The 12,305-nt window shown below is 39.3% G+C and overlaps 1 protein-coding gene across 1 annotated transcript in view; it reads left to right on the top strand.

Annotated features, from left to right (window-relative positions):
* rad54l2 (RAD54 like 2) overlaps window positions 1–12,178 on the top strand; it is a 17,320-nt gene extending 5,142 nt beyond the window's left edge. Inside the window, exons 4-20 of the mRNA XM_016507326.1 lie at window positions 115–350; window positions 443–625; window positions 708–841; window positions 2,147–2,343; window positions 2,432–2,774; window positions 3,568–3,745; window positions 3,824–4,045; window positions 5,183–5,301; window positions 5,458–5,567; window positions 6,407–6,506; window positions 6,585–6,790; window positions 6,871–7,046; window positions 8,246–8,442; window positions 8,534–8,712; window positions 8,806–8,895; window positions 8,989–9,078; window positions 9,804–12,178. Of these exons, the coding sequence (XP_016362812.1) occupies window positions 115–350; window positions 443–625; window positions 708–841; window positions 2,147–2,343; window positions 2,432–2,774; window positions 3,568–3,745; window positions 3,824–4,045; window positions 5,183–5,301; window positions 5,458–5,567; window positions 6,407–6,506; window positions 6,585–6,790; window positions 6,871–7,046; window positions 8,246–8,442; window positions 8,534–8,712; window positions 8,806–8,895; window positions 8,989–9,078; window positions 9,804–10,744 (3,701 nt within the window). The 3' untranslated portion in view covers window positions 10,745–12,178. The remainder of the gene's footprint in view (window positions 1–114; window positions 351–442; window positions 626–707; window positions 842–2,146; window positions 2,344–2,431; window positions 2,775–3,567; window positions 3,746–3,823; window positions 4,046–5,182; window positions 5,302–5,457; window positions 5,568–6,406; window positions 6,507–6,584; window positions 6,791–6,870; window positions 7,047–8,245; window positions 8,443–8,533; window positions 8,713–8,805; window positions 8,896–8,988; window positions 9,079–9,803) is intronic.
* The last annotated feature ends 127 nt before the right edge of the window (window positions 12,179–12,305 follow it).

Below are 12,305 nucleotides of genomic sequence, written 5' to 3'. Positions count from 1 at the left end.
TATGTATATGTATATGTGTGTGTGTGTGTGTGTGTGTGTAATGTAGGCAAAATCTATTTTCTTAAGAAGCAAATTGTGGTTGAGGTATCTTGATGTTCATTTGTACTCCTCCAGATGTGATCGAATTAAGTTCAGGTGATGAAGATGCCCTGCGGATAAGCAGTGAGGAAGACAACAGTGAAGATCGCTCTGTCACTCCCGGCACAGAGGAGAGCAGCGGGTCTCATGTGAACGACAGCCTCAATCAACCAGACGCCCAGGGAAGGGTGCTGGTCAATATCAACCATCCTGGAGACGAGGAGGACCTGTTCCTTGCCCCGCAACTCGCCCGCGCTGTTAAACCACACCAGGTATCCGCTGTTCTGCTTTGAAATTAACTCCTTTTTTCCATTTCACTTGGACATGGCACCTATCTGTCGATGTCTCGTCCTTTCTCTGTCAGATTGGTGGTATTCGTTTCCTGTATGATAACCTGGTGGAGTCTCTAGAGCGCTATAAGAGCAGCAGTGGCTTCGGCTGTATTCTGGCTCACAGCATGGGCCTGGGCAAAACCCTACAGGTCATCTCCTTTATTGACGTCCTGCTGCAGCACACTGGAGCCAAAACTGTCCTCGCCATTGTACCTGTAAGTGTCTGAGAACCAAAGACCGCCTGATTGTGTCGCTCTGTCAGAGAAGTTTGTGTCTCATGTCTCCTCTCGCCTCCAGGTGAATACACTACAAAACTGGTTGGCTGAGTTTAATCTCTGGCTGCCTGCTGCTGAGTCCCTTCCCCCCGAAACGGATCCAGTCCATGCTTTACCTCGAACCTTTAAGGTTTACATCCTCAATGATGAGCACAAGTATGAACGCTGCACTTCCTATTATTTGAACTCCAAAGAGGGGGAATCTCATGAAAACTGACAAGAACATATTTAGGTCATATTGCACTGCAAAAACAAATGAAAGAAGTAGGAAATTATTTTAATTATTATTTGTTTTTATATTGTGACATCATAATTAAGCACATTTCTGCCCTCAGTTTTCATTGCCGTAATTCCAGTGTCATTAATGTGATAAGAATATAATATGAAATTAATAATAATAATTATTATATATATAATATTGCTTTATTTAAATCCATTATTATTCAAGATTAAATTAATAAAATTAATATTAATCAATTAATAAAAAATTATTACCTAATTATTATATAAGAGCAAATGTATTAGTAAATTAATTACAAAATTACATAATAATTAAGTTAATGTTAATAAAATAATATAATATGTCCATTAATATACTCACATATAATCATATAATTTATGCTTTAATTTAAGGTGATTTAAATTTTAAAAAATAATTGTATGAAAGTAACGAGAATCACCATTGACAATGTGAACACAGTGTTCATTTTTATTTACATATATTATTGTAATTGATGATTATTATAATTATTTTTATTTACACATATTATTGTAATAGATGCTTATTATAATTATTATTAAATTACTCAAAGGTTATTATAATAATCAACATATATTTGAATAAATATTCAATAATTGTAATAATAAGGGGCATATATATAAAATATCTTCATTTAATATTTATGACAAATTACACAATATATGGTCATTCAATATTTTTAACTGATTATAATAAATGTCTAATAATATTAATGATAATAACAAAAAAATGTAAATTATTTTTTACTTATATTTGTTATATGTAGTTGTATGATACATTTACATATCTTTATTATATTTACAAAGTTAATTAAAAAAAAAAAACATTGGATATGAAACACATTACAGTAATGAATTTGGAGAGAAAATGTGCTTAATTGTCATAAATTACAATTAAGACTTGGTCTCAAATAGCCTTACTCAAGAATAGGCTAGATATAATTTATGCAAAATATAATCCTTACTTTTAATACTTTTTTATTTTGTTTTTGTGAGATTTACCCGCAAAATTACAAATATAATCTCTCACAATATGTTTGGGATCCTTGTTAGATTAGAGTGTTAATGATGATCTGTAGTTCAGCAGCTAATGGTGCTAGCAATGGCAAGGATCAGACATACTGATAAAATTCTTAGCTTAAATGCACTGTGGCTTTTTTAGCATCTGCTGAAACATAAATGTATTCCTCGCATCTGGTCCAGAACCACGGTGGCCCGGGCCAAGGTGGTGGAGGACTGGACTCGTGACGGTGGGGTGCTGCTAATGGGGTACGAGATGTACCGCCTACTGTCTCTCAAAAAGAGCTTTGTGACCGGCCGCAAGAGGAAGTCCAAGAAACCCGCGGGACCTGTAATTATCGACCTGGATGAGGAGGACCGTCAGCAGGAGCTCATGAAAGGTCTGTCGGGGAATTGCGGGTGAAAAATGTACGGCGTTTACTCTGGTTATGGTCTATACTGAACTTCCGTGTGTCCTGTGATCTTAAGGGATTGAAAGAGCGCTGTCGCGACCTGGTCCGGATGTCGTCATATGTGATGAGGGCCACCGTATCAAAAACTGCCACGCCAGCACCTCGCAGGCCCTGAAGAACATCCGGTCGCGGCGGCGGGTGGTTCTGACCGGATACCCACTGCAAAATAACCTGACCGAGTACTGGTGCATGGTGGATTTCGTCCGGCCCGATTTCCTCGGGACGCGGCAGGAGTTCAGTAACATGTTTGAGCGGCCCATTCTGAACGGCCAGTGTATAGACAGCACGCCGCAGGACGTCCAGCTCATGAGATACAGGAGTCACGTCCTGCACAGTCTGCTGGAGGGCTTCGTGCAAAGGTGAGTAATTATTATGAAATATTTATTATTATTTATTTTATTTTATTTTTTCGAAAAGGGACCATGTACAATTAAACATACATTTTTCCATTTCATGCCTTGTACTACTTATTAATGTTGTCATTTTTATTATTATTGAGTATTAATATGAAATTTCTTATTAAATATTTATTATATTTACTTGTTATGGTTAATAAAATACTACATTAATTGAATTAATGTCTATTAATATACATACTTTTGTAATTTGTTCAGAGTTATAGTAATTAAAATAAAAAAAAACATTGTATAAAACTTTATTAAAGTAAAGAGTCATTAAAGTTATGAATAATAATTGTTTATTTAACATTATTATTGAATATTTATTCTCTTTGTTTATTAACAAATCAGTCAATTTTAACCTTCAGTATTATAGAAATGTAGTACCAAATGACTCTCATGTATATTTTACAGCATTAGTTGAGAGATTCTTTTTCCTTGAGAAAATTTGGTATGTACTGTACCTGATATATATCCAAAATAATCTATATTGAATCGAATCGAATCGCAAGCTTGTGAATTCGAATCGAATCGTGAAATTTGTGTCAAAACCCAGCCCTACTTATTATTATATAAGCAAAGTAAATTGTCTTGAAAATGAGTCTTATTGTTGTTGACAATATTTGCTTCTCAAGTAAATTGATCTTTTAAGGAGGTTTAGGTGCAGAACGAAAATGGCGTTTTTGTGCGTTTTGGGGTTGGACCATTCATTTTGGACCAAAAAATTACGCTGAACTGTTTTGTACCTGCCCAGACGAGGTCATGATGTTCTCCGCAATCAGTTGCCGGCGAAAGAGGAGCACGTGATCCTGGTACGACTGTCTCGCCTGCAGAGGGCGCTCTATACGGAGTTCATGAACCGCTTCAGGGAGGCGGGAAACACTGGATGGCTTGGACTCAACCCGCTTAAAGCTTTCTGTGTTTGCTGCAAGGTACTTGCACCTCAAAGACACATGTGTTGCTATATAGTAGTCAATGTGCTTATAACTCCTTTTTGTGCGTCCCCGTAGATCTGGAATCATCCGGACGTTTTGTACGAAACTCTGCAGAAGGAAAATCTGGCCAATGAGCAGGATCTTGACCTGGATGACCTCAACTCCACCAGCGGGACCCGCTGCTCTGCACCAGGAATAAAGGGCAAGTCGTCCGACCCGGCCAACAGCAAGATGGCTGCTATGGGACTCCTGAACCCCTTACAGGAGAGGGCCAATCAAGTCATCACATATGAATGGGTAAAACTTTGCAACTAAGAATGAGTTCATTTTTGTGGGAACACAGTTAATTGAAATAAAACCGAAAACGCAATATGGCTTAATGTGATTATCAAATCACAAAGGCTGTGATTTAATTAAAGGGGTCATATGATGCGATTTCAAGTTTTCCTTTCTCTTTGGAGTGTTACAAGCTGTTCGTGCTTCCAAAAGAGGACACGACTAGAAATCAGTGGTTAAGTTGTATTTACAACACTGTTCCAGAACAGTTCAACCCAAATATTCAGATGTGTGCAGCGCATTTTACGGAGGACTAGGACTGTTTCCTGTGAGAGTAGCCTACAATGCCAGTGTCCTGATAAATAATGCTGACTCACAGACTGTAAGTACGTTTTCATATTTAAAGGATTTGCCACTGATGATTCAAATGTGAGTTTTGAGCAGTGTAGAGAGCTTGTTGTTTGTCATTTCTCCGATCACAAATGCAGACATGGTTTTATGTTTACGCGGGGCGATGCAACGCAACGCAACGTGTAAAAACACAGTATAAGTCATTATAATCCGTAATTATGTCCCCACTGGATGCAACAAATGCCTCGTTTATAATGGGTTTTAATGTTTTTGTCTCGTCGCTCCGGCCGGACACGGCATCACAGTATGGTAAGGGGCGTAACATTTCCGTCACACGCTTGAGGTATTCAGCAAATCACAATGCACTGGATAGCTGGCCAGTCAGAGCACACCACGCTTTTCAGACCTATGAGCTTTGTAAAAATCGACGCGTTTCAGAAAGGCAGGGCATAGAGGAGAAATAATAATGTACAGTATGTGGAAAATAATGTGTTTTGTTTTTACCTTAAACCGCATAAACACATTTCATTACACCAAATAATGTACTTTTTTAGCAACGTCATATGACCCCTTTAAATGAATGTATGATGCATGTTTCAGAGTAAAGCGCAACACTGTGTTGTTTTACATGTGTGTTGACCGGTGTTTTCAGTGGCTCGATTCGCAATACATTTTCTTCCCAAATTTGGTATGAACTTTGAACTTTGAATAGATTTTAGTTGGAAATGTTGTGGTCATGTGTTATTCATGATGTAATTTCTGCACATTTTGAACATATTTGAATGCTTTTTGAATCATTTGTTTTAGGCAAAAGACATCATGACCAACTACCAGACGGGTGTTCTGGAGAACTCGGCCAAGATGGTTCTGCTTTTCCACCTAATTGATGACAGTGTCAAAAGAGGAGATAAAATACTTGTTTTCAGGTGGGAAATGTTTACCTTTTCCATGTGTGACAGTATACAGATGATTGCCTTTTTCTGTAATCTCTCCTTAAGCATCCTGAACTGTCAGCCATGCTGTTATTTTGCATTTACATCAGTGCTTACACTGGCTTATTTATCTTTGTGTGATTCTTGCAGTCAGAGTCTATCAACGCTCACGGTTATGGAAGATTTCCTGAGTCGGAGGCCCATGCCAATCCAAACAGAAACTGGGACACACAACTGGGTCCGGAATGTCAATTACTACAGTGAGTTTTCAAACATTTTCTGATGCCAAGGACCAGGGTTGTTAATGTTAACTAAAACTAAAACCATAAAGGTCATTACTAAAATAAACATTAACTGAAATAAAATAAAATATTCAAAACGGCAGCTTATTTTATTTCAGCTAGTTGCTAAGGCAACATTTCTCATTTAGTTTAATTTAAAGCACTAAAAAACTAAATAAACTCAGATTATAAACATTCATTTAAAAAATATATATATTTTAAGACTTATTTACACTGTGTGAAAGAAATGGTAAGTGTGGTTATTAGAATTTTTAAAAGATAATTTAAGTGTTTTGAAATTTAATGTTTAAAAATTTGGGAAATAAATATAATAATAATAATTAATAATTAAAATATATTTGAAAAATAAAAAGGCATCTTTATTTTTAAAAGCCTCGTTTATACTGTGAGAGAAATAAGTGTGATAAGTGTCTTATAATTTTAATTAATAATAATAGTAATAATTTGTAATATTCATGTAATTAAGTTATAATTTAAGCATTTTTAAACTTTATTTGTGATTAAATTATAATGTTTAATATATATAAATATCTGAAAAATATTAATATAATAATTAGTGATTCAAATATTTTAGCAGTACATCTCAAAAGGCATTTTCATAAATATTTGTCCAAAGAAACTTATTTATTTTATTTTTTTTGTTTAACTTCGTTTAACTTTTTCTACAGACCATTATTAAATGCATATTAATTAATCATTTTCATTTCTGCATCCTATAGATCAACTCTGCCTGAGGTTTGTGGTGGTTTAGGGTATTTGTTCTTTGTAAATTCACTGCATTTTCGTCTCTTGTGCAGGGTTGGATGGGAGCACATCGGCTTCAGAGAGAGAAAGACTCATCAACCAGTTTAATGACCCGGCGAACAACCAAACCTGGGTCTTCCTGCTGTCCACCAGGTGAACTTGAGTGCAAAAATATGCCACAAATAGTGACAAAATGATGAGGTCTGGACTAACAGGCTGCTGTATTTGCAGGGCTGGTTGTTTGGGGGTGAATCTGATCGGTGCGAATCGTGTGGTGGTTTTCGACGCATCGTGGAATCCATGTCACGATGCTCAGGCTGTCTGTCGCGTGTATCGCTACGGCCAGCGCAAGCCTTGCCACATCTATAGGCTGGTGTGTGACTTCACACTGGAGAAGAAGATCTACGACCGGCAGGTGTCCAAGCAGGGCATGTCTGGTAAGAGAGGGTGGAAGGTCTGGGAGTTTTTGTGTCTTCATGCGAACACAGTTCTGACATTATGATTGCCTGTTGAACAGATCGAGTCGTGGATGATTTGAACCCTGTCCTCACCTTCACACGGAAGGAAGTGGAGTCACTGTTGCACTTTGTAGAGGAGGAGCCTGGTCCCAGCCAATCAGAGCAGGTCCCTAGTGAGGACATAGAAATCGTCATTAAACAAGCCTGCCTGTTATATCCACACCTCTTAACCAAGGTAAATACTCTGTTTGTCTTCCACACCAGTTTTAAAATGTTACTATTTCAAACAAAATTCTGGAATAGTGAATTCTATTCCACAAAATTCTGAATCATACGATTTGAAAGCTTAGCTCATGAATATTAATTAGGCTGTGTTGCTGTTGATTCGTAAACTTTTGCAGCCATTTTTCTAAATCCAAAAATTCTGCCCTATGTCTGAATCCTACTATGGTTTAGGCTTAGCTTATGAATGGTAATTACTTTGTGTTTACATAGCTGTGCAAGTTTACTGGAGCATCTATTCATTTAAGCTAATTTCTATCTGTAATCAAGTCCAGCTACTGTTGTACAAATTCAGTTATTCAGGCAACATTTTGAATGCTACTATGGTGCAGGCTTTGTTTATGAGTATCAAGTCACTTTTGACATTGCTTTGTAAACTTCATGGAGCTCTCCGATTGCAATCATTTTACAAATTCAAAAATTCTGAATCCTTCTACAGTGTAGACTTGGCTTATGAATATTAATTAGGTTGTACCAACATAGCTCCGTAGCCTTCCTGGAGCATTTAGTCATGTAAGCTCATTTCTATCTTTATTCCACATAAGGAACTGTTGGCCAAATGAAGCTATTCTGGTAAAATTCTGTATCCTAATATTGCGTAAGCTTAGCTCATGAATATTAATTAGTTTCCATTCTGGAGCGTCCAGTCATGTAACATAATATCTATCTGTGTTATACACCCCAACTATTTAGTCTCCAAATCAAGCTATTCTGGCAAAATTATGAATCCTACTGTTGTGAGCTCATGAATATTAATTGCGTTGAGCTTACGTTTCTTCATAACCTTACTGGAACATCCAATCATGTAACATAATATCTCTATCTGTATTATACATCAGCTGTTTAGTGTCCAAATTAAGGTATTCTGGCAAAATGATGAATCCTACTTTGGTGTGAGCTTATGAATATTAATTAGGTAATGATTACGTTTCTTCATAACCTTACTGGTGCATCCCGTCACATAAGTGAATTTTTATCAGAATTTCATATAAACAAACATTTATAAATTGGAATGTTTCAGACAAATTCTAAATCCTACAATGGTGAAGGTTTAACTTATGAATATTAATAAGATTAAGTCATTAGAGTGCTAATATTCCTTTCTAGGTCATTCAGTCGCCTATGCTAATATCTGTCTGTTTTCTATACCAGCAACCGTTCCATCACGAGTCTCTCCTGATGGACCGCAAGGATTCGAAACTGACCAAAGCGGAAAAGAGAGCAGCCAAGAAAAGCTATGAAGACGAGAAGCGGGCGTCTGTGCCATATCAGCGGCCCTCTTACGCACATTACTACCCAGCTAGTGACCAGAGACTCACCAATATTCCTGCCTTCAGCCAGAGGAACTGGTGGGTCCACCACAGAAAACCCTCAGTGTAGTGCCTTTCAGTTTTAAAGAGTGTTTTAAAATGTGTTTGTTCATCTAAACCTTTCGTTCAGGCGGCCGCCTCCTCATTTAGAAGAGAAACCAGTTGCAAGTGTGAGGCCAGTTCAGTCCACACCCATTCCCATGATGCCCCGACAGGTACCCATGAGTGTCCCCAGTTCAAGCGTGGGATTCCCCGTCAACTACCTGCAAAAGGCTGGCGTTTACGTGCAGCGCATTGTCACCACCACTGGTACAGACAGTTCACTTGTAATCCATGCTATTTCTTGCTATGTTTAAGGTCTCCCAGTTTGTTTCTTCATGGTTTTATATCTCTGCATTGCAGATATTGTGATCCCAGGTTCCAACAGCAGCACGGATGTCCAAGCCCGGATCGGTGCAGGAGAGAGTATTCACGTTATCAGAGGATCCAAAGGTACTTCGGTTTCAGAAGACTGTTGCAAGGGTTTCCTGTTCACTGGGAGTTGGTAAGGTTTATTCACTTAATATTCTGTCACTGGCGTTGCAGGCACATACATCAGGACCAACGATGGGAGGATATTTGCCATCCGTTCTGGAAAGCCAAGACCACCCGAAGGAGGAGCCACAGCTTCAAGAGGTGTGCTAATTTACTAATTTGTTAATTAGCAGTTCTTAGCAGTCTGGCATAATCTTGAGGAAAAAAAGACTCAATTTTATAGACTTTTATTGCATTTCAAAGTCAAATTTTTCGGAAGTCATTTTTTTGCTGACATAAAGATAATGGTGAAACAAACCAGATGTCAGTAGTACCATTGTCTTTGCAGTTGAGCATATGCTATGCAATACTCTTTCTATTTTCCAAGTAGGAATGTCTGGAAATTCTTACTTGAAGCGCAGTATAATTTTGCACAGTTCATCAGTGCACGTTTTTCCAAAGATGAAAGCTCTTGCTTTAAAGACTGTCCTTTTTGGGCCTCTGTTTCACGTGATCTAGAGGTCTGCATGGGACGGATGTTTTAGTCGTGTTCCTGCAAGATTCTGTCTGTCCTGTTCCAGCCATTAAAAGCCCACTGATAGAGGTAGAGGCAAAAGGAAGGTGCTTTTCTCGATTGAGAATATCGAAAACACCTGAAACTGTTCATGTTTCCTACCACCCCCACACTCATTATTTCAAAACTTAGCCTCATAGTGGCATAGCCTCAGTAGTCCCAGGAGTGTACAGACCTCTACCTTGATCAAGACCACAGTTTTGATTGTTGATGGATTAACCCTTTACTGGGGTTTGACTGTACAATCTTTCGGTGACCATCCCAGATCTTTACCAAGTAGTCTAAACTAACAAAATCTTTTTCTTTCTCACAGAGGAGTTGGGCTCTCCCTTGCATTCTGTCAGTAATGGTCGTGCATCTCCTCAGGAGCCGAAACGTTTAACCCCCGAGGCTCCGCCTCGCCCTTCGCCCCAAGACAGCCCCAAGCTGCTCCGAGAATTCCAGAGCAACAAGGACCCGGTTCCTGTGGGAGAGAACTTATCATCTTTAGCAACACCCGAAACCTTGGGAGCAGATAGATCCATCCAGAACTCAGATCGCATCCCTGACCAACACCGGCAGCTCAGCAATGACACTGCATCGTCTGTGGATGTTCAAAGTTTGAAACGTAAGCTTATGGAAAGTCGCACATCCAAACAGCCTAGCACCAAACGGACCTCAACGTCAACCAGTGCAGTCGGGAGTTACCCGGGGTTTCCTTTAAGCCCCGGGTTTGGGTTCCCACCTATGGGGCTGAACCCTGCCTTGTTGGGTGCCCTGGGTCACATGACTCCCCCCTCTCTTGGAAGCAGGTCGCACCTCCTACAGCAAGCTGGTCAGGCTCTGGGTGACCTTCATGCCATGTTTCCCACTGACCCACTCGGACTTGGCGTGTCCAACAGCACTCTTTCCTCAACCTGCTCGACCAACACCACATCCTCCACCCATGTTGGAATGCTGGCCTCTTCTTCATCCTCTGTGCCCTCTTCATCATCGTCCTCCACTTCCTCTTCGCTCCCACCCTTCTTCATGAACCCCAGCATGGCAAGCATGCTCTCCGGCTTCCCAGTACCATTTTCCCAGCCGCTGTTCCGGGATTCCCTACTACCTAGAGGCCTGTCCTCTATGCCAACCCCTGCCTCCACTGCCTCCAATTTTCTCTCTTCCTCCGGGCTTTTGGGGGCAGCGTTCAACCGCCCCGACACTCACCCCTCACTCACAGAAAACGGCGGGAGCAGCTCGGATGACGATGTCATAGAGGTGATGGGCCAGTGATCGCAGTGATTGGCTGCCTTGGATTCCGTTGTTCCAAATAGAAGAATCCGATTGAAAGGAGCTGAAATTATGTAAATCCAAATGCTGAATATGCATGGGGTTAAGAAAGGCGATATATATTTTTCTTTACCGTAAGGGACCAGAGCACAGGGCTAACTTGAAGAGCCCTAGTCGTATCTCTCTCGCAAAGGGTCAGGACACGGACCTGACGAATTCCCTCGGAGAGAATACTAATCCGAACTTAAATGTGATTGTCTTTACAGACTGTTTGCATTCATAAGAGATGACTTTAGAGATACTTAGCTGTTTGCTAGACCTTGTAGCATCACCTGGAATGATAAACGAGAAAAACATATGTGACCTTTTTTATTATAATTGTAAGTACTACTATTACTTTTGTAAACGGTGGTCCTACATGAATATTAATATTCGTTTCAAATCGCAGACTGGGCAGCGAGGGGAATTTGTAACAGTCGAATCGCAAAGCAACAGAAGCCATGCCAAGCGTTAGCACCACCGAGACCTTTTTGCTTTCCTTCAAAAAAAGAAAAAAAAATGACAAGGAAAACCTTAAACTCGAATGTATTTTCATGTTAGCCTTTAAAATTTGGTGGAGGGACGTAAGTTTAGTGCATTTAGTTCAATATTAGCCTTAAAGCAGACAAATGGATCTGTGTTCTCGTTCAATTGCGTAGCAAACAAAATCATCCGTTGTTCTCCATGGGGATCATCTTATGAATGTGTAGACTGTTATGCGACCCTATTAGCCGTTGTTTTTTAAAATTTGTGCTTCGGATCATCTGCCCGCTCGTTCAGTTTCATCCGTGTTGGGGCCACAGTCATGACCAAAGTGTTCGTTTGGCCGTTTCGAAGAATCTCGGTGTGTTAAAGTTTGTGTTAATGTTGACTCATTCGCGCGCTGGTTGACCTGTGACTGACAAATCCCTCCGCCAATAACACTGTTCATTCTCTGTGCCTATTAGAGCTCTTTATTTTGACTCCTCCCATGGTCTGCTTTCTGATTGGCAGATACCCACTTCATGATCTTTGGCCTGAGTCTGCAGACGCTGTTATATCAATATAATGGTGTGCATTTGACATGTGATTATATCTTTTTTTTTTTTTTTGTTATTTGAATCTTTGTTTTGTAACATCTTATGGCGTACCTATGTATTAGTTTTGTTTTCTCTTTTAACTATGTACAAATTTACGAGAAATATTTATTTATAATGCTGAAGAGTAATTCATTTTCATTCTTTTTTTTAATTTTTTTTATACGTTTTCAACCTTTTTTAAGAAGGAAAAAAATCCCTCTAACAGAGAGACGCAGGGTTTTTTTCCCTCATAGGTGAGTTCAAGACCATGATCTGTGAGCGATTCAGCAGTCGGGACCCGCAAACACATGTGATCACATACAGGTGCTGTCCTGGGAGGTGTCCACACGTCATCTCATGTTCCCAGCATGGGGAGGAGTACAAATGACATTGTATTTATTAAATATTGTTTTAACATAAATAAACCTGACTCCTCCTGTATTCAGAATAATGGTTCACACAGTGTC

The sequence above is a fragment of the Sinocyclocheilus anshuiensis genome, unplaced genomic scaffold (assembly GCF_001515605.1).
Source record: "Sinocyclocheilus anshuiensis isolate Anshui unplaced genomic scaffold, SAMN03320099.WGS_v1.1 scaffold1546, whole genome shotgun sequence".
NCBI classification, from domain to species: Eukaryota; Metazoa; Chordata; class Actinopteri; order Cypriniformes; family Cyprinidae; genus Sinocyclocheilus; species Sinocyclocheilus anshuiensis.
Note: the sequence above shows the minus strand (reverse complement) of the source record. Positions and strands in the feature narration are given on the sequence as shown.